The sequence below is a fragment of the Erithacus rubecula genome, assembly GCF_903797595.1.
Source record: "Erithacus rubecula genome assembly, chromosome: 2".
NCBI lineage: Eukaryota > Metazoa > Chordata > Aves > Passeriformes > Muscicapidae > Erithacus > Erithacus rubecula.
In genome coordinates, this window is record NC_136685.1 from 80,219,519 (window position 1) to 80,241,491 (window position 21,973).

Consider the following 21,973-nt stretch of genomic DNA (forward strand, 5'->3'; position numbering starts at 1 on the left):
GCTATCAGAGATTAACAAGCAATTTTATGGTTTAGGGTCTCTAAACCAGGCTGTAATCCAGGACTTTTTGTTAGTCCTTTCACTGAGATTCAGACTGAGCCCTCAATTACCGTTACTGTGGTGGAGATTTAAATCTCTGGACCTTGCTATCTTCCAAAAAATGTAAAATGAATGGAAAGTTACCACAAAGTATCTGCATGAGCTCAGTCTCGATGAAACAGAACTTTTTTTCCTTTAAAAACAAACATATACTTTCCTCTTTGCTCTGTTTACAGTGTTGATTTTACCCAGTAGGAAGTTGCTGCACCACATCCCTCCTTGAGGACCATAAAACCCAGAAAGAGCTTCTGGGAAGATGGCCACAGAGCTCCCAACACAACACAAAATGTCACAGCTTTCCCCAGGCAGGGATTCTAGAGAAATCCAGCAGATTATCAGAGACAAAAGCAGTTGTTCCCAAATGGATGAGTGATGCCTTTGCCACAGTGCCTGCAACTGCACTGCTCCCCTCAGGCACCTGGCTGCTGCCATCCAGGGGCTGCACATCCCTGGGGGAGAGCCTCCAATACTGGGGAGGAAGAACAGAGCAGCTATGAAAGGAGAAGAGTCACATTGCTGAGACTCCTCAAAGATAAATCAGGAAGGTCATTCTATGATTTAAGCAGCTGAGAGCCTCCTGAAATTCTTTTCTTCAGCAAAAAGGTCTGCACTTGTCTCTGCTCAACCTATCCATCCCTAGATGATGCAGAACTGCAGATTTGGATGTATTACTCATTGGTTACCCAAGAAACAACAATACACTGATGCAGCAGCAACAAACATTAGGAGCAGAAGTATCATGGGGAGACAGCTTCTTTCTCCACCCAGGGAAATTTAGTGTCTGGAGGTTATTCTGTCCCAGAACATGCGGAAGCTGAGTTTTGGATTTGCTCCAGCATCAACCAGGCAGGGCAGTGCTGCAGGAGACACTCCAGCTCCAGAAGAACCCACAGACCTAGAGCCCACACTTCTTGGAGGGTGATGAGATGATGGGCACATGATCTGGGAATGCATCTGCCTAAGAAAGAGGCAATAAAAACATTAATAAAAATAAAATAAAGACAACAACAGCAATAATGCTTGTGTTAGGAATATCATGAACTGAATTTGTGTGTGCAGATCAACACATTTAGTTGGACAAGGAAGATAGTAAAGCTGGAAAGAAGTCTCTAGGAGTAAAGGTAGGATAAGGGAGCACTGGGAGTCTGAAAAGCTATTTGACAGACAAATGAAAACAAAGCAGCTGACAGTAAGTTTGCTCTCTCACTCTTGCTCTAAAATGGAAGCAGTGATGAAAGCTCACAGCAGCAAACATGACAGTAGGGATTGCTGCTGTGGCTTCAGAAGTGGCCCCAGAAAACTTCAGGGCTCAGATCACACCTGATCTCACACACAGTCCCCAGGAGACCCAGGACCCACACCCCAGCTCCAGCAACAACCACCAGGCCAGGTTCTCACTCCAGTGAGATGATACATTTAAAGACAAAAGTGCAGAAATAAATACAAAAACATTCACAGAAAGGAAAAAGATACATGGGCACAGCACAGACGTCCATCCACTCTGGTCACAGGGCAATCTAACCACATTATACCCAGATCTTTCTCAGCTGTTTCTCTGCTGTGCTGAGCTCTCCAGCCACCATTCCTTCAGCAGGTGCTGAAAACACTGTGCTTCTTCACAAGTGTTCAAAAGCTTTGTAGAAGAGGGTCAGGAAAATACCCCTCATGAGCACTGTGCCTGCTATTTAATCTTATTCATACAAAAAGATCAAACCAAGCTTCCAGCTGCTGTTTGCCTTCAGTGTTGCAACTCAGTATAAAGGCATCACTTGGGTTTTCTTTGCTGCTGCTTCAGCCATAGGAATTTCCATTGTATCTGGAATTAGCATGCAGGAAGCAGGGGAAAAGGGCTTTCTTCAGTTGCAGACCTCTTACAGGATTTTGTTGACACACTCACTTTATGTGCAAAGGCAGAGAGGCCCTTCCTTTGCAAACCCCTCTCTCGCAGAGCTAATATGTGTGTTTAAAATAATGTGCCCCTTTAATGCAGCTTTTATTGTTCAAACAAGTATTATTTTAAGCACAGTGAATTCAGGAAGGATTCCAAAGGTGAAATGATAGGAACTGAAGGAAAGAGAGAAGGTACACGGGAAGAAGGTGGTGACAATGGGATAAAGACTCCCCCCCAGCAAGCCTATCTCCAAAACCAAGTGAGATCCTGAACACTAGCTCTATTTATGTCCCTTCCTTCTAGCTGCACTTTTTAAGGACACCAGAAAAGTTACGGAACAAACACAGGTGACAAAGCAGAAAAAACTTCAATAACCCTAATGCAATTAAGAAACAGAAAGGAAAAATCCCTCTTATTCTGACATAACAATCCTGTGGGAAAGCAAAGGATGGAGAAAATAGAAAAGAAATCCAAATAATTCTTGCCAGTTCACTTTAAGACAGCAAGAAAAGATGGGCCTGCAGTCACTAGAAAAGGATATTTGAGTGGAATCACATTTCAAATAAAGAGTCAAAAAACTCTTTGGGTAGGAAATACTGCTTTTCCCATTATTCCAGACTGGCCAACGTAGTGGGGGCATGACTTGCAGAGAGTTAAGCTCTGTAGTTTAAGTATAAGAATTATCCCATCCTGGAAGAACCAGCTCCAGAGTAGCAGTGCTTGAAACCCAAGTGCCAGACACTTCTCAAGCCAAGAGAAACAAGAAATCCCCCTATAGAAATGACCAGAAGGCAGATCCAGCACCCAGTGACTGCAGCTCTTGGCCTCTCTGGTGAGCCAAGTCTCGAGGCACTGCACTCTGGTTAGACAAAGCCAGCACACTTCTTGGAGAGAGTTCTCACTCCAGGATGTTTTGTGCTCTGAGGACAGATCTGCTTCAGGTCCTCCTCACCAAAGGCAGCTCAGGGAGTGCCAGAGAGTGGCAGCAGAGCAGTGACCACAGCAACCAGGCAGTGATGAAAAGATTCTCACCAATGCAGCCAAGTGGAAACTAAACTGAAGTTTAAAACTAAAAATGCCTTTAGTGAAAATTTAATGGTGATGGGGTGGGAGTAAAAAAAAAATCATATGTCCATGAAAACTATATATTAAGGTAGGATACCACGCAAAAACTGTGGCTGCCCTGTCTATGCTCCCTCCCTTCATATTCTGGTGAAATCAACTCACTGAAATCACCAATTTCATCTCCAAAACCTCTGCCTGAGGCAGACAAGTGGCACCACCTTCCATTCACACAAGCAGAAGGGCATAAAAAACAAACAGATTTGAACTTTTTTTGTGATTAAAAGTGAGTTTGTTTGTTGCTGGTTGTTATGTTTTGGGCTGATTTTTTTTTCTATTTGGCTTACACTGAAGTCTTTAAAATAAAAACACCATGAAGAAAGAGTGACAGCAACAGGAACCAAGTCATTATGTGCAGCATTTTAGGCCAGCATTTTTATGAGAACAACAGCTCAGTTGGATTTAACTCCCTTGTCTTAGAATTAAAATGCCATCTAAAGAAGTAGCACAGCAGAGCAAAAAATTGTATCCAGGAAAGTGAATTCTCTAAGATTTCCTCCACCTTGCCTCCAACTTCTTTTTTTTCCCCTGAGGATCCAAGGAAAACTCAAGCATTTCTCCTGGTCAGGCAGTAGCAGAGGCTTGAGTCAGAGTTTGGGCAGCAGCTTCTGCTCACAGATCACAGGCACAAGGGCTGCCTGCTCCAAACCCCATAGCAGCACCACTTCTTCTGGGCTAATGAATAAAAAGTCATCCGTGTCATCAAGGTGAGCAGGTGTGACAAAACACATATGAGAGCTAAGGTATCAACAAAAATCCAATCAGCCAAACATGCCTTGAAAACTAACTACAATGACTCACTGGATCAGACAAAGAGGGAGAAATACAATTCAGGAAAAATCAGTTAGTTCAGCAACCGATCCCCTTAATTACAAACTATCACCCATTTGACACCACCATGGGGTTTGGGCATCAGCCTTGGTGTCAACCACATTTGCTCACCCACGGACAGAGCAATGATCACAAAGCACCTGGGACCTAAAAAAAAAAAAAAAATCATCTAGAAGTACATACACAAGCACTCCATTTATCCCCCTCTTTCCTGCAATGGAGGTGCTAAGACAAGACCCCCAAAACTCCTTTCACATGACCCTGAGCTTGCTGCTATTCTGGCAGATGTGCAGTCCTGCTCAGGGAAGGCTTCTGCCTGATGGGGATGGCAGATCTCACTTGCTCTTCCAATCCTTCACTCTCAACAGCAACAATGTCATGGGTATTATCGTGAGATCAATGAAAGAAAGAAATATTCTCATTCCTCAAACTTACACACCAACAACAGCATACTTTTTTTTTCTCTCTCTCCTTTTTTTTTTTTTTTTTTTTAAATCCAGCAATAGCTAGAAACATTTTCTTCTCATTTCCCTGTCTACCTCACCAGGTATATCAGAGACCCTAGTACTTTTTGGCATTTTACCCTGTTTCCTCCTTCTGCAAAGTTTTGATTTAAGGCTAGCAAGCAAAAAGCTCATAAGCATGGTTTCCTTCCCTCAATGTCCTCACTTACTGCTGCCTCTAGATTTGCTTTGAGACAAACAAATGTGATTCTTAAATTAAACTCTATCTATAAAGTATCAGTTCTTCTAGAGCTTTATGGCACACTGTTCTATGCAAGGAAACAAAGTTTGTGATGCTGTGATGGAGGGCTGGTTCCTCATTTTTCTCTACTGCTCTTTTAAGTGTCTGTACACCCTGCTGACCCAACTGAAGCTGAGCGACAAGCAGCTGATCTACTGCCTTTTACCCAATGTCTCCTGTCTAAAACCATCTCCTTAAGCAAGCCATATGCTGCAAACATACTTTGAAATGTCTCCATAATAATCCAAGAAGCAGAACTGTTTGTCAAATAGCACACACACTACTGCTGGCCACTTGGAATAACCATCAGCCACAAGTAGGCGCATATGCTCATTGTGATCTGCAAAAATCAGCATGCCATCTTTGCCAAGGCTTAGCAAATGCCCGAGTGGTTTCTGGTTTCAGAAAGTAACATTCACTTTGGCTAATTTCTCCTTCTACATGGAGTTCCAAGCCTGATTACCAACCACAAATATGTAAAAAATTGCTTCTTTCAATTTGTTGCGGTGATATTCATGCCTCTCACCCAACATCCCAACATGAAAGATTTATGGTATTAATCATGCACATCATAGTAAACAGTCATTCTCTACTGTCAATTGCATTTTTCTGCTGAAATAAGGATGAAAGTGCTGAGCTGCTTATCGTTTGACCAGCCAGAACACAAACTATTATTGTGCTATTTTAATCAAAGCTGGGCTTAGTTTCTATGAGTAACATCTTCATATGCAGCTACATGGTACAGGAGCTTGACTATCCTATTTAGAAAAAACAATTTAGAAACTTAATCACAGCTAAACATAGGGCTTGTCTATGCAAGGAGTTATTCAGAAACAGCTTTTCAAAATGAAAGATTAATTCCAGACCTGTTGTTCAGAGGTTCTCTTTCACCACAGCAAACTGCATTCAGCCAGTTTACACTCCTGCATCTATGCTTGCTTGAAAGACACCCCAGATCAAGGAGAATCCTGGTGCTTGTCTTGCTAGGGTTTGCAGCTAAGCTGCTGCAGCCATCAAACTTCAAGCTTCACCCCACAATAAGCCAGCTAGTTGGACTTACAGGGCAGCTGGATTGATGTTGGATTTACATTTATGCAGTGGCACAGGCAGGAGCTGAGTCGACTCCACGTGCCTGCACTGCATCCCAAGAGGATGCACGAACCTGGTTGGGCACCCCCAGTTTATTTATCGGGGCTCAAGCGCAGCCTGTCGCTGCTGGGTGACCCCAGGCACAGGGCTCAGCACACACCACAGGGCTCCCTCAGGATGCTGCACAGGCCAGGCTGGGCTCCACGCTGCTGCTGCTGCACTGCAATCAGCAACCAAAACTGCTAATTTAAAGCCAGCTCGAGAGTGCACCCACAAGTCACAGCCCCACTTCTGCGTAGGCGTAGTGTGTGTGCACTGTAAGTCAAACTGTCAAACAAATACCACTGACACCAAGTCCTTTTGGTCCTCATTAGCATCTGGGAAGCAAACACTAGACATTTCTCTCTGTCTTCATACTTGCAAAAAAAAGAATATGGTTTAGCACATACTTAAAATGACAAAATCTGTTGGAATATTCATGTATCTCTTTTGCTTCTTCAAAAGCTGTGCTCTGCTCTGGCACCCAGCCATATTTTAGAGTTACAGCACTTGGTATCACATTTTCTCCTTTGTCCTAGGCACTGTCCCTAATCATGTACCTGCTTTCCTTCCCATCCCAAATGTTTGCCTCTTCATGGCAAACACAGCCTTTCTGCCTTTCCATTGGGTACCATCAATAGCCATTTAGCCTCCTCCATCCATGCCAAAAGTTTTCCATAGCAAGAAATACTGCTTCTTTGATCAAGTGCAAAATAATTTCAATTGTTGCAGCGAGTCAACAGTTTCCAAAACCAATCCTTCTGCAGATCCAAGCACAGCAAAACCACATGTCTATCCACAACTGAAAGATTTGTGTCTCTCCCAGTGCTGTACAGTAAGGCTCAACTTCCAGAAGACCTCCAAAGGGTGTCCTAAAATAAATCCTACCCTGTGTCAAAGATGAGCTAAATTAGTAGTGAATGACAAAACATGGTTTTGTTTTCTAACTAAAAAAGCTTGATTCAGCTACAACTGGATCAGAGCCTATTTTCAATGGCTTATGCCTTCTTATTGAGGATGTATTTACTTGGATCTATCAGCCACAGGGATTGCACTTAATACCAGCTGCACTTTACCAGAGAGAAAAGGGTGGTTAAGACTTTGTTGATGTTCGATTCTCCATTCTGCCATGGGCAAATCACTTAATCTCCATCTCATTTCACCACACACAGAGTGGAATAACCAGGCAACAGAAGCATTGTAAAGGTGGAAGTTCACAGATATTAAAGGGATGGGAGACACATAAGCCCACAAGAAACCCTATATGTACACTGTGAGAGGAATTTTAAGGGTCTATGAACAGCAGATGCCCCTACCAGTTAAATATTTTTAAAACCCCAACTGTATTCACTTGACTGGCAGGGGAATTCAGTCTCACATCCCCAGCTGGCTTTTGCTGCTCAGGTTACTTTTATGAGCCTCAACTTCTCTGTTTTTTGCTATTTTGAGGAATGCTCCAAGTCAGAAAAATCCATTTATTAAACTTAAGAAAAGACACTCATTCTTCACTCTAAGTCTACGAATGCCTTTTTCTGCCATGCAAGGCACGCAACAAGCACCAGAAGGTGAAACAGTATTTGTAAGCAAAACCCATTTTGACACGTTTCTCAGACATCTGTCTGAATCACATCTTTGTTTTTCCTTTTTATTTCATCACAAAGGCACACTAGAGATGCACAAGATTCCCATCCACATTTATTTTAAAACAATTTACGCTAATTAGTGAAGGACCATTTCCTTCTGAAACAGGAGCTGCAATAGCAAGCAGTTACTCTTGTATTAAATGTCCACCTGCAGACATCCTAAAGCTTTTCTCACAGCTTGACTTTAGCTTTCAATGTTTTGTCAGTTCTTCTTTAGGCAACATTTGCTAATTTGTCTTCAGAAACTGCCGTTCTTATTGCACCTTTGTCAATTGCTATCCTCGCCCTGCCATTTCCATTTACACAAACCCAGCAAAAGTACCTGGATGCCATTTGTCCTACACTACAGCTCACAGTGGAGAGAAACCACAAGCCAGCAGATCACAGCCTGGAGGATTTTTAGTTACATTGGTGGTGTCTCTGCTATGCAAGCTAAAGCAAAGGGTAACAGCCATAAGTGATTTGCAGCATGAAAGAAAAAGGAGCCACAAGAAAGCAAGAGCCTGGCCAGAGCAGTAAAAGCTGCTTGAGGTCCTTGCTTGCTGCCTCTCCCTGGAGGTCTGCAGCCCAGCACAGAGCCCTGACCTGCTCACAGAGCAGTGCTGGTGACTTCACATCACCAGGCCACTCCACACCACGGCTGTCCCCAGTGGGCTGTCCTGCCCTATGCACAACCACTAAATATATAACTGTGTCTGCACAGCTGCTCCTTGCTAGCACAATACTGAGAACACTGAGTGCTTCACAAAAGGAGCATCCTTCTCAGAGGAATTCAAGCATTACCAGAACCATAAAGCTCTCTGTTCATTTTGGGAATACAGTCACAAGCACACACTGGAGTAACCAGATTGCCTAGTCTAGAGGAACAAGTGGAAAATTTAAAGAACTAATCACTTATATTCAGCTGCCTCTCTATTTCCCTGGTTAACTTTAGGTATCTCTGTCTGCCAGCCATGGGCTATAGTATTTGGGCATTAAAATGAAAACTTTAGGAGTCAGAATATGACCTTGAATACAACCTGGCAAATACAGTGATGCAAAGAACTCCCTGCAGGCAGCCACAATGCTCAGAAGACACTGCTGCTCTAGGCTGGGGTCCCTAAGCCATGTTTTTCAAGGGCCAAAGCACCAGCATCAATCCTGAACCTCTGCTGTGGGCCACTCAGCTCTGCTGCATCACAGAACCAAGACTATAGATAAATTACATTAATTACTTCAACCAAGAATTTTAAAGCCCGATAGTCAGACCTCACCTTGCCATCTTTTCTTCCTCTCCCAGAGCAAGGCCATGCATGCCATCCCTCTATCCTCATTTCCACTCAGATAGCTTTAATCCTACCTTTTCAAGATTCAAAACTGACCAAATGGAAACCTAAAAAAACCAAACTAAAATCCCCAAACCACAACTACATAGATATGTTAAGGAGAGAAAGGGAGGGAGAGAGAGAGAGAAAGAGAGAGAAAGAGAGAGAAAGAGAGTAAAACCTAAAAAGGGATTTAAGGGGCCTGAAGTCACTTTTTTTGTGTAATCTTTGTTTGGAAATGGACAAGAAGGAGTGGAAGAATAGCGTGTTCATAATCCAGGACAGAGTAGGAGAGGAGGGAAAGAGAGGAAAACAAATAGAAAAGGGGAAATGGTAAAAAAACAAACGGGGAGGGCAGGTTAGTTATGCAATGCTTGGGTACAATTTGAGCTCCAGATCCTAAAACACACCCGGGACAGATTCGAAGCCACACGCAGGCAGCCAGCGCCAAAAGCTGGAAGGGGCAGCTCCATCCCGCACAGCTCCCCGAAGTCGCCGGGAAGACGGAGAGCGGGTCCTGCCCGAGGTCCGCCGAGATGGCCGCGGCAAGAACGAGCCGCCTGCGGGCATTCCCCGCGCACCGCCCCACGCGTGTCCCGCCGGGACACGGCCCCAGCGGAGCCGTCCCGGGGAAATCCCGGATCCCGGGAACGGGGCGCTCCCGGGGCCGCGCAAGGCCTCCCTCTGCCGGGCAGCGGCGGAGGCGCGGCCCCGCCGCCCAGATGTGCTGCGCTGCCACAGCTGGAGAGCAGCCCGCCGGCAGGACGGGGAAGGACGGGCAGCCTTTCCCTCGGCGGGCAGGGGAAGCAGGAGCCGCCTGCTTTCTGCCTGGGCAGTAGGCACGGAAAAGAAGCGGGAGTCTAAGCCTTCGTCCGAGAAACACGGGGCACCAAGGCGCTCTGGCTCCCACCGTGCGCTGTCCCAGCTAACCCGGTGGTAACAGCCCTTCTCCGCTTGAATTTCATTGGGACAAGATCGCCCGTAGCCCAGGGTCTCCTTTTCCTGCTCCACTTCTTGAGCTCTTTCCTAGCTTCTTAATGCAGCACTTGAGTCTCAGCTCCATGATTGTCACACATTCAATTTGTTCTTTTGAACGGTAGGCAAGTGCTTAGCTATAAAAAACAAACTTTTGTTGTTTCTTCAATCACTTTCCCCAAATGAAGGGCAGATGAAAGCTCTTTTTTTCTTTTCAAATCCAAGTACTTTGAATCCCACCAGAGTAAAGATCTCTCCAGTTTAACATGGGCTCAGAGACACAAAACACATATTCTCCTTTTCTACTTCTCAACCCATCACTCTCTCTGGTGGATCCTGGAGGCCATCCCAGATCAGCATTCTGCTGTGCGTTGCCAATGCCATAGCTCTCCCCTTTCCCCCACTAGACCAGGGGAATTTAAACCTGTACCACACCGGGTGATGATGATATCAGAAAGTGTCTGGGACACAGGCACTGGGTGTGCTCACCTTGACTGCTTGAGAGCAGAAATGGTGCCAAAGTTTTCTTAGCAGTTTCAGTGTACCTAAGGTCTGGGCTACCAGGGATAGCCTAAAGAAACACATGTTGTATCACCAGACGTGGGTATCCACAACCTTTCCAAGAACAAACCCACATTACCCGCTCCTCTCGTCTACAACACAGCAACCCCTCTGCACAAAAGATGCCAACATCTCACCTGATGAGAACTTCACCAATGAACTGTCCTCTAGGGCTGCACATGCAAACCAGTTGCCTGTGGACTTAGCTTATGCCACCTAAAGAAGCTTTTTGCAGGCAGGGTTTGGGACATTTCCATGAACAGAGTAAGAAACACCTTCCACCCCAAGCTGTCTTTCACTAGAAGAAATGCATCTCTCCCTATTGCTTTTATCAGCACACTGGCAGTGGGCAGAAGGCAATTTCCCCCCACCCCCCCACCTCTGCCCTTCTGATAACAAGCCATAGCCATGCAGGCATGGTTCTTAGCTTAATGCTAATAGACTATGCTTAATGAACCAAGAGAGCACAGTGTGTATGGAGGGAGGGACTGGAAGCCTGAAACTGCTCTATTCAAGCAAACAGAATAGCAGTAACTCATCAAAACACAGGCAAAACAGTAGGGCTTCTGGTTGATGGGAAGTGTCACAAGATCCCTGAGTTACCAGCATGGAAATCATTTTTATCTTTACTTTAAAATAAGAACAGCAGCCTCAGCAGCACAGCACCCCTTACTGCCACTACTGAATTACTGTCTTGAAACTCCAGAGCCATCTTCTGCTGCACCTTCCACTTACTGGGATTCACTTACTATACCTACCTTCCCCTCTTTCAAATTCATCTGAAATCATACATATATATTTCAGAAACTCCAGTATGAACCTGACACGGTGATAATTTTAAAAGCTGTGCAGCTCATGTCAAATTATTCAACATCTGTCTTCATGTTCCCACAAAAATTAGCATAGGATGGTGGTTTCTGATGACACCTATAGTGAAATATTTTGACTTCATCCAGCAAGTTGCAAACAACCTGTCAAGAGGATAATGTCAGTTTTCTAGTACTGCATATTAAAGTCAATTGAGGGCTTATCTGGTTTGTGAAGCTGCTGACCTGACCTAAAACCAGAGGCTCTAGTGTCACAGAAGAGTGAATCTGACACATTACAACTGAGGAACAGCCAGGTATTCTGAGCACTGAGCTGGACAGATTTAATACCTTGATCTTAAAGAGCTGATCAAGAACTAGGCAAATCTTGAACCAACCCAGTCCATTGGTGAAACTACTCCTATAGCACTTCAGTTAGAAAACTCATTCCTCAAAAGCCTGTATACAGCCTAGGCCAACACAGATTTAAGAGCTGGATAACAAAGAGAAATGATTGAGCACAAAGGATGTGTGTACATTCATGTGTATATGTATACACACATATATATTTAGTTTGGAGGGCCACTGTGCTCAAACATTGCATTTTCCCAACACAATCAGCCAAGAAGTGGCTCACAGGAGCCTGCCCCATCATTCCTTTAGCCAGCAATGTCTTCAGCCATTTCTGAGGACACAGGGTGCACTGAGACAACAGCAAGGTACCTGAAAAACTCCATTTCCTGGCCTCCTGTGACCGCTGGCAAAACAGCTCTAGGCAGAGGCACATGAGAGGGATGGATTCAGAGCAGCAGGCTCCAGGTGACACAAAAGTGCCTGTGCCCCAGAAACTGTCAGCAGAAGACATGGACACATACAGGTTGCAAGAGGGTGTGAAGCAGCCTACATTAAAAAAGCTCTAGGAAAAGTGTTTTTACTTTAAACAACAACAACAAAAACCAAACAAGTAAAAGGAGCAGGAAACAAATCATGTCACGTGCACATGAAATTAAAAAGTGTGGATGTTTATGGCCTAAACATTGGATATATTTTACTACGATACTCCTCCGCTGCAGACACAAGGAAAAAGTCTTCCACTAGTTTGGGATGGGCTTTTTTTGCTGTCTGTAGTGGTATCTGAATGATGCCTCTGATCTCGGTGATTCAATGTGATGGTGTCTCTTAAAACAAAGAGCCTTCACAGGTCATTTATTCCCCACCTCTGGGGCCAGGGCAGGACTACTTGACACTCCAAGTGCTTCGCCCCGCAGGTTTCAAGAGCAGCCCATCATCCAAACCCCTCTGATCATGGCAGCTTTCCTTGCTGCCCAGTCTAAATATTTCTTTTCATCCCCTTTCCATCATCTTGCTGTACGTAGCCCCTCATCACACACTGTGATGCCCATTTCTGCAATGCCTTTTCTGCAGTTGAATTAGGAGAGGCAGGGGACAAAACATCCCACTTTCTTATTCTGCCTGAAAGGCTGCTGCTGATCAGTGGGATTGTGCTAATTGCAAGACAACCCAGAAATGTTAATTATACACTGCACATGGAGCAAGCACAGCAGCAGCACTGTGCACACCAAACCAGAGCTACCCAAGTTCTGGAATCCAGAAAGCAGAGTGGGAGGCAAGAGGTATACTTTTCCCTTTGAATGCCACCACCACACCCCAAACCTCCCCTCCAACTTAAAGTCTTTAAGTGTTGGTAACTCCAAACTGGGAAGTGCAAGCCCCCTGTCTCCTTACCTCCTCAATTCTGACATTTTCTAGAGATCTATTACAGTTGGCTTCTCATCTTGACCAGCTGCATTAACACACCACACTGAAAAGCCCATGCAGTCTGGGAAATAGGCTACCACAAAAGACTGGTAAAAGTTGCCTCTTGGCAGCCTGCTGAATTGCCTTCCCCATCAGGCCAGCTTTGTCTCACTGCAACAAACAAGGCTGAAAGAATGGGATCAGCTAATGAGAAGAGAGTTTCAGACACACTTCAGTCATTACAACAAACGCCAATTTATATAACAAGCCTCTTCAGGTAGCAGGCAAAAAGCACCTTGACTCCTAATTAAATTGCACCTCGATTGCAAATGCTTCTTTCCCAGAACCCCCCTTACACACATTTTATTTATACCATTCATCTCAATAAATCTCTCCAACAACTCTGCTCTCCCAGACAGAGGTCTTTTGTGCACATCCATGTGGGTGTATTATTTAAAGGGTACATCACATGGATACTTTATCTTGTTTAATCTGATTTAATCTCAGGAGATTTGCTAAAGTAAAATATATTTATAGACCCATATACATGTCTCCCCCAGTCTCCCTACCAATATGCAAAAGCAGGAAAAGAGATCTGAACCATGACACTTGAGTTCCCATAATTTTTTACATTAGCTGCCACATGGGATCGACATTCACAACACGGAATGCTGAAGTACAGCTTAAAGCTATGGCAAGAGACCAATACAGAGGAAAAACCCAAGTGGAGGGGGGGAGCAGTGGGACTAATTTCTAATCCTGCTTGTTATTTATCCTTGCACATATAACAATATTAATCCAGCTCTGCTTGAGCCATCAGTAACAGGCATCTCACATCCAAAGAAACGGTGCTGACTGCAGAAGGCATGAAATCAACCCAGGGTAGTGGACTGAAGGCAGAATTGGTAAGGACAATATGAAAACTATTAGTCACTGTCCAAGTTTGCAGCACGCTGATTCCACGAGACACTGCTCTGGGCTGCACTCAGCGACAACTGCGTATTACGGCTCTTGTTCCATAGTTTGAAGAGGTAGGGGTGGGAAGAGGAAGGAAGACACTAGGTTTCCCCTTTGTGTAGCTAAGTAAGAGAACAGATAGAAGTAGTGGACTATTTTGGCTTAAAAGGATGCCTTCATCTTAGTGTATGTCTGCATCTGTGCTTTCTTTTGTACACAGCTTCTTCAATCTCTCTCTGAGAGAAAAAGACAAAAACATCAGTAAGTTATTCTGAAGATCTAATAGCAGCAGCTCTGTCAAATGCAAGTTCACTGAACTGTATGAAAAAATACAACAGGCAACCCTCTAAAGCACATTTAAGCAAACCTGGTTTTAAGCTCTGTCCCTCTTGCTACAATCCTAAGCAGTGAGTCCATTCTATTCAGCAACAAACACACTGAAGTGAAATAATAAAAGTACAGCTAGAAGCAGATTACCTGTTTTAAAGGATTAAATTATATGCCCTGACCAGGTTTCTGTACCACAAAGTCATTCTACTCCTCATCTTTCCAGCCTTTCATGGGTCACACAATTTTCATCTGGATATGCAGGCTGGGAGAAAACACATATAGTGAGAAGAAGAAAGAAAAAATAAAGGAAGCTAAACACCCTCTATTTAAAACGGTTATTTTATAAAACAGACCCAAACTCAAATTAACATCCCAGTCCTCAAGGAGAAAGGAGGAATTGTTTCCATTAAAGAAATACATCATTAAAAAGTGACCTACAAAGACTTACCCATAGTCAGTGAGACTGAACTGATCTTTGCCAGAGCTCACACAAGAGACTGGCTGCGTGCTGTTAGAAAAGAGGGAGCGGGGGGGCTGGATTCTCTCACTGGGGTCTCTCTTCAGAGCTCAGAGAGCTTGGCTTGTTAGAGGCAGTGGCATGCCTTCCAGAAGGACTTAACAGCAACGCACAACTGAGTTGTAAGCTAAGATAAAGCCGACTTGTTATGAGAGACAAGTCTTGTGGGTTGCTTTTATTTATTTTTTCCCAGTGTATTGGAAATGCAGATCCTGTAAAGCAAGAATTCAGAGAGGGCTGGGAGAGGGAAAGGGAGGCTGCACGTCTGGCTAAAGTAAATCTCGGGTGTTCTCTCAGCTCGGGGCTTGCGCTCGGCAGCACGGGTGCCTTCCCCGCCTCTGCCCTCGCACTGAGGGGCTGCGGAAGACAGACCTCTCAGCAGGAGACCACCCGAGCTCGCCATTTGCCACCCTGCCTGTGAGCAAGGAGAGGAAGTAAACTCCTTAAATATGAAAATAATAATAGTAAAAAAGGGGGAAAAAAATCAAGCAGCTCGACATCATCTCTGCCCACAGACCACCACCCACCCACCTCCATCACCTTAAGAAGAAAATCAGCAGCAAAGTTGCACGGGGTGCAAAACCAGCCTCGCCTCGCCCACCGGGGAGCCCGGCGGGGCTGGCCGTGGGGAGAGCGGGGAGCCGGCCCCGCCGAGCGGGGGGAGCCGTGCGGTGCGGGGAGCGGGCAGCCCCGGCACCCCGCCAGCGACACCGGGCAGCCCTGCCGCCCTTCTCCCTGCTTCCCGTGCCGCTGGTCCTGCGACCGGGGAAACCCGCCAGCGCATCGCCGAGAAGGCATCCTCCGTCCTCCCCCTGCCCCAAAGAAACGCAACTCGGAGGTGCTCCCCTCCCGGAGCCGCCCCCGCCGGCACCAGCGCGGCGTCCCCACGCCAGGCGGGAGGGAGAGGGGAGGCAGGGCCGGGGCTCCAGGCGCTCCCCCGGCGGCAGTCCCGCCGGCGCTCCCTGCGTGCCAGCTCGGCGGACTCGTACATGGGAGGCGGCCAGGGGTTACGGCGAGGAATTATGAAGTAGCTACAGGCGCTGGAAGCCCTATTGCTGCGTCAATCCCTCCGCTCAGGCTGAGACGAGGTTCGGCGGCATCATTTACTTTCTCCTGCAGGTGCTTTTTAACTTTGATCCCACCGTCGCCGTCTGCGCCCTCGCCCCCCACCCCTCACCCCTCCTTCGCAAACAGCGACAGCGTCTCTTACCGTACACTCCTTGTCCCCTGCTGTACACCGGCACCAGAGACAGCAACAAAAAACAGATCATGTCCATCTTCAAGGCAGAGCCTTCATCGCCGGCGAAGAAAAACAGCCAAAACAGCTCAGGCAGCATCCGGCGGGGGAGCAGGGAGCAGCCGAAAGCCTCCTGAAACGCCGCCCCATGCGCCCCGCTCCGCGCCGGGCACCGGCGCCCCGCGGGCGGAGGAAGGGAACCCCCCGCACAGGGGCCGCCCGGGGGTAAAATTTAAAATTTAGGGTTAAAAAAAAAAAAGAAAGAAAGAAATAAGAAAGGAGGGAGGGCGCGAGAGGGAGGCAGTGAGGGCAGAAACGCGGAGTGCCGCTTCCCGCTTGCCCGCGCCAGGTTGCTCGAGGATCTCCAGGCGAACAGGCAGCCGCGCCCGCGCTCGGGGTACGGGGAAAGGCCAGCCCGGGGGCACCGGGCTAGGGCAGGGGCAGGGCCCGGGCCAGCCCGGCGCTATCCCCCCGGTCTCTGCGGGAAACGGGCTCCTTTGTTCAGCGGGAGCTGCCGAGCGCTGCCCCAAGTCCCGCGCTGCCCGAAGTGCTGCCAACTGGGGCCAACTTGAGTGAGTCCTCACCCTCCCTCCTCCTGACGAGGCTCTGGCCGCAGCCCCTGGAGCGGACGGGGAGAAGGAGGTGGAGAAAAAGGGGGGAAGCGAGGGTGGGGGGCAGGAGCCAGCTGCTGAAAGGCGGAGGAAGGGATAGGTGATTCTCGCTCCTTTTTTCCAGATCTTCTGAGGAGGGGATTGTTGTAATTAATCAAATCCAGGAAGGATTTTTTTTTTTTTTTTTTTTTAAGCGGCTCCCAAGAGCTCCCCCAGCTGCACTGCACAGCCCCAACCAGCCTGAAGGGAGGAACAACCGAGGAGCAGGCAGACCCCGCACCCTCGCTGCGCCTGCAGCTCAGCCCGGCTCTCCTCGCCTCCTCCCCAGCCTGCCAGGTGCTTCGCCCTTCAAAACTTTCCCTGATGCTGTGTGCCAGCCTCGAGTGTGTGCGTCGCCTCCGTGCTTGCCTGCTCCGCCCGCCTCGCAGAGGATTTGCAGCTGTACAGGGTATCTCTCTCCCTCGACGGCTGCCGGAGCTCCTAGTGGGAACTACCAGGCTGCAACTGGAAGGTAGCCGACAGTGAGGGACAGAAAGATGGACAAAGTTGAGCTACTCCTGCCAGACGCCAGCTGGAAACCGCTTGGGAGGTCTCTACCCCACCGCTTTTCCCTGAAGCGCCAAAATCTCCTGCAAAAGTTGCCGGGAATGTCACCGCTGCCCAGCCCCGGGGGCACTCGGCTCCGCCGCCCCCGACGGGCGTCCGAGGCTCCCTGCCCCGAGGGCGCCTCGTACCTCCCTGCCTCCGCCTCTGCCAGCCGCGCCTTATTTTCTGCTCTATTGGCTTTCCAGGTTTTCCCCCTACCCTCTTCACCATTTCATTCTCCATCCCTTAAAAAAAAAAAAAAAAAAAAAAAGGAGCCAATTAAAGCGGGCGTGCTGGGGAGAGCCCTGCCTCCTGCCCAATTCTTCGAGCCTCCCCACGCCTCGCCCGGCCCAATTATAGACAAGACCGCAGGGGTGGGAGAAAGAGGGACTTGCTTCGGGCGGGAGACCGCTTGTCAGTCCGGGGTACTCTCATCCTCAGCACCCTCGCGACAAGGTCGGCTTCTCCCGGCTGGGACCTGAGCTGCCAAGGGATGGGGGGCAGCTCAGGTTTCCGGGCTGGCGCTCGCTGGTGCCAGCAAAGTTTTTTGGGGCCCCCCAGGTAGGTTGCAGGCTGGCGGGGCTCCTTGTGCATGCTGCTGGGGAGCGGCGTGGCGCGGCGCTCCTGCGGGGCGGGGGTGCTGCGCGGGGCCCCGGCCCGGTGCTCGGCGGACCAGGTGATGCTCCTGCACGAAACCCGGAGCGGGGAAGCTGTGCATGCCCCGCTCCCCGTGACCCCCGGGAGGAGGAAGAGGATGCTGCGCCAGCCCCGAGCATCACCGCCGGCAGCGGGGTTACGCGGGGCCCTGCTTTGCCATCCCTTTGCTGGGGAGATAAAACGCTGCTTCTGGGAAGCCTAGAGCTGCTCGCCCCCGAGCTGGCGAGCCCACCGTGCCTGGCCCGGGTCCATAGCAATGAGCCAGACCGTAAAGCGGAGCCAGCGCCGTGGAAACCCCTCTTAGCGGCGCGCTCTGCTCCCGGGAGCTGGCTCGCCTCTCCCCCAGCGCTGGCCTTGCCGGGGCTCCCGGGCACGGGCTGATGCGGGGGTCCCTTAGCGACAGCGGCTTCTCTCTGGCTCTTCCTCGGGGCTGTGCCCCCCCGCCTCGGCCAAGGGTGGGCTTGGCGCGCATCCTGCATCCCATCCCTGCTCCCCGCGGCAGCTGGCGAGGGGTGCGGGACCCGGCAGGCACCGAGCTGTCACGTGAACAAGTCACTCCCAGGATAAAAATGTAATTAAAAAAAATAATAATCAAAAGATACGGCCCGAAGAGCGGCTGGCAGCCCAGTCGTGCTCTAACAAACAAGCAATTAATAGATATAGCCCCTAATTAGCAAGTAGTTATTCGTGTAGTAAACGGTGCTCAGTCAGAAAGAGAAAAGCAGCAGCATGCACCAGGAAGAGAGCAGGGATACTGATAGGACAGCATCACCCCTGTGCCCAGCATCCATGCATGTGGGAGGCATGGCAGGAAATGTCCCACTGGACTCTATCACTTATCAAGATACCACCAGTATAAAATTGCCTTGTTTGTTTTTGTTGTGGTTTAGGATTTTTTTTCCCTTTGTGTTTCTTTTTGCTATAACTAAGGGAAAATTTGCCAAGAAACTGGTTTTCACACTCTTAAGATGCCTTTTCCATAGCTGATGACATAGAGCAGGGTGCCTGTGAAAGGACCTGATGTGAGAAAATTTATTCTTTAATAAAATAAACTCTTATCTGAGAAGGATTTAATCCTTCCCACGGTGGGTGGTTGCAACGTTAATAAAGGGTGCATAGGTAGAAGGAGGCAGCCAGCAGCAGGAGGACGGGCGGATCAACTCCTTTGCCAGGGCATGAGGAGAAGCAGGAGCAGATGATAATGAGACAAAATAAAATTGTCTACATCTCCACAAAGCAGGCTAAAGGCAACCCAAGGAAAACGACATGAAGAGATGTTTGCAGATTCAGGAGCTTTGTGGTCATAAAATAAATCCGTGGAGACATGAGTCTTGTTCCTTTTCTGTGCATAATTTTGAAATAAGGATATTTATGTGGCATTTTGTAGCCTTTCCATTATTTTTTTCCAGGGATTCTCATTAAATTATGGAGTACTGCCTTCGTGTTTGAATGAGTATGAATTACATATCTGGTTAATGAGTCAAAAAAAATTCCAAAAAATGCCTGCTTCACACCCCTTTTTTGTGTTAGTATTCAATGCACAGGCTCATGTTTCACTGGCACAAATCCTTATGAAAGATGAATTTCAAAGTAAACTGCCAAAGTATATTCTGAGTAGGAAAAAATACTGCCAAAACCCAGGAACATAACTGCATTTGCTAAATAAGGTAATTAATAATTATTGCTTGAGGCCTAATAAATCATAGCATTCATAATTATGGAGTTTCCAATGGGTGACAGAGAGGCAGTACTCCCATGCACACTTGCTAAGCAAGCTACTTGTTACAAGGAAACCATACCCTGTAGTGATTCTACTTGTCAGAAAGCAAAGATGAAGGATGCCTTTCCTCCCCCCTGACTGTTTCCACAGAACATATTTGTCCCATCTTTCCGTCTGGGAGTCAGTGTCTCCGGTCACTTCTCAAGACCCCACTTGTCAAATGAGTCCTGTCTCTGAAATATTTATACATGCTCCATCACCTATATTTCACAGCTCTGTTAAGAGGTACACAGTCTCTGGGACAGCTGCTGTGTTCAAAGAGAGCAAATCATATAAAACATGACACCAGGCAAGAAGCGATTGAAGGACCGTGTGAGGCCAAGGTCCAGTTGCACAAACATTAATTATCCCTGTGTCAATGTTTTCATGCCATACTCTGGTGCAGTCAGTCATTTCATTCTTTCCTGGTATGATGCAACTATCTCTGGGCCCCGGTGATCTCTTCAGCTTGTGGCTTGACATTTCTATCACCTCTTTCCTGTTCATTTTCTTCTCAGCAACCCATCCAAGAATGTCGCCAGGATCCATGAAGTTTGATGTCTTCCTCCCCTCCCTCCTTCCAACATATATGGAAGCCTTACAGCAACATTTCCCTTGCTATGCCTGCTGAAAGGAAGTAGAAATAGAAAGCAGGAATAGAAAAGGAACATAAAAGAGCACCTTAAAGGCAATGGGCGATGCCAGGGTGACTCCAAATGCTGCAGGAGAGATGAGAGTTGGGAAGGGGAAAGCTGGAGGACTTTAGCACTGCAGCAGAGATGTTAGCAGGGAGATGGGAAAACAAGGGAATTCTGACTGCATCATGGGTCTGCATCAAAGAGCTGAGCACACAGGGTTGTTCCTGTGCTGCTTGTGAGCTGGAGCAGGTTCTGCAGCAGTGTGGAACAGGGCAACTGCCTGACCTGAGGTAGTGAAATTGGGCAGCAAAGGAGCCAAAGAGGGGGAACTGGGAAAGGCAAGGGAAAGCCAGTGTGTGTGAGGAAGGAGAGCCCTTTGAACTGCTACAAACCAACTAGACACAACTGCACCAGGTACTCTGCAACACACAAACTCCTGGAATATGAGAATCTGGACAAAGCTGTGGTGACAGGATGCAGCTGAACTGTCTGCTGTTTTCTTTCTGTTTAATTTGTCTTCCCAGGCAAACTGTAAAAAAATACATTAAAAAATTCTTAGTTTGCCATTCTGAAGTGCTGGAATTAGAATCTCTGTGCAAGAAAAATTCCCCAGGCCTAGAGCATTCATAACACCAGGCTGGTGCTGCTGCAGCCCTAGATTCTCCTGGGTATCTCCTGCATTCAGTATGAAGTGTGCCAAGGCAGGGCTATAAATCCCAAGGGTTCTGCTTTGCTGTCCTCAGTTTTCCTCATCTCCACTTCAGGGAACAGACCTATGCTGTGCTCACTTTCTTCCCAGATGCATTTTACACCACTAGTGGTACCTCTGAGCCTCTTGTGTATTCTCTGCATTTTTGATTATCTCTTCTCATCACAGATAGTGTTTGGTGCTGAAAGGAGTGATGGAGAGGGAGTCCATCTATTGTTCACCCAAGATATTCATCCTATCTGGGTTTTACCACCCTTCCTCCCTGCACTTCCCAGATGCTGTTAGTCACAGGACTGTGCTGGGATTTCTGACAGCTGATTGCTATTATATCGGATTCTGCTATTCCTGCCTCCTGCCTTTACCCAACTATACTTTGACAAACTTCTGGTTCCTGGTTAAGGCTTATTTGAAAGCTATTGCAGTCCTATGCCCTGTGATCTCAATGTGTGGCCACTCTTCTTTCCCTACCTCAAGTGCTCACCCTGTGCCCTCCCCGCTTCCCCCCTCCCTGCTTGTGCACTAAACCCACAGGCTTTTAACACAACATTTTCTATCAATCTCTCTGCTTCTTAGCCTATATATCTAGTTTGGCCGAGATCCTGCTGAGATTTTTTTTTTTTTTTTTTTTTTTTTTTTTGCTCTTGTGCTTTAGGACAGATTTCAGATTTGGGCTGGTACAGGGGCACAGACAAGCGTCTCAGCATCACTGGGAACATCTTCTTTTTGTCTCACCTTTTCTTTGATCTTTTTTTTTTTTTCTGCCTGCTTCTCCTTCTACATTCATGCTTTCTTCTTCTTTCCCACCCTCCCTTTCATGTGTTAAAAGTGAGTTGAGAAAATGTCAAGCTGGTGCTGGTCAAAGGAACTTGTTCTGCCTTTCTTCCACTTCCTTTTATTGCCTCGGTGCCCTCTCCTAGCCCACGTCTCCCAGGCTGCGCTGGAGGGGAGAGGGATACTTTTTCACAAAGAGCAGATACAAAGGGTTCGGGCATGATTTTCCCCTGTTCACGACCTCTGCCACTACAAGAAAAAGGCGCATCGATTACAGCTTTTGTCAGTGCCAGGCAGCTGATCTAAAACATGTGATCCCTGCCCCGAGGTGGAGGAGGTG

At 47.5% G+C, this 21,973-nt stretch overlaps 1 protein-coding gene across 2 annotated transcripts in view; it reads right to left on the reverse strand.

The window, feature by feature from the left end:
- The window catches only part of MDGA1 (MAM domain containing glycosylphosphatidylinositol anchor 1), a 137,392-nt gene extending 117,857 nt beyond the window's left edge, over positions 1-19,535 (reverse strand). For both annotated transcript variants that reach the window (XM_079298385.1, XM_079298384.1), the window contains exon 1: positions 15,877-19,535. In XM_079298385.1, the coding sequence (XP_079154511.1) occupies positions 15,877-16,003 (127 nt within the window). In that variant the 5' untranslated portion in view covers positions 16,004-19,535. The remainder of the gene's footprint in view (positions 1-15,876) is intronic.
- Between the last annotated feature and the right edge of the window lie 2,438 nt (positions 19,536-21,973).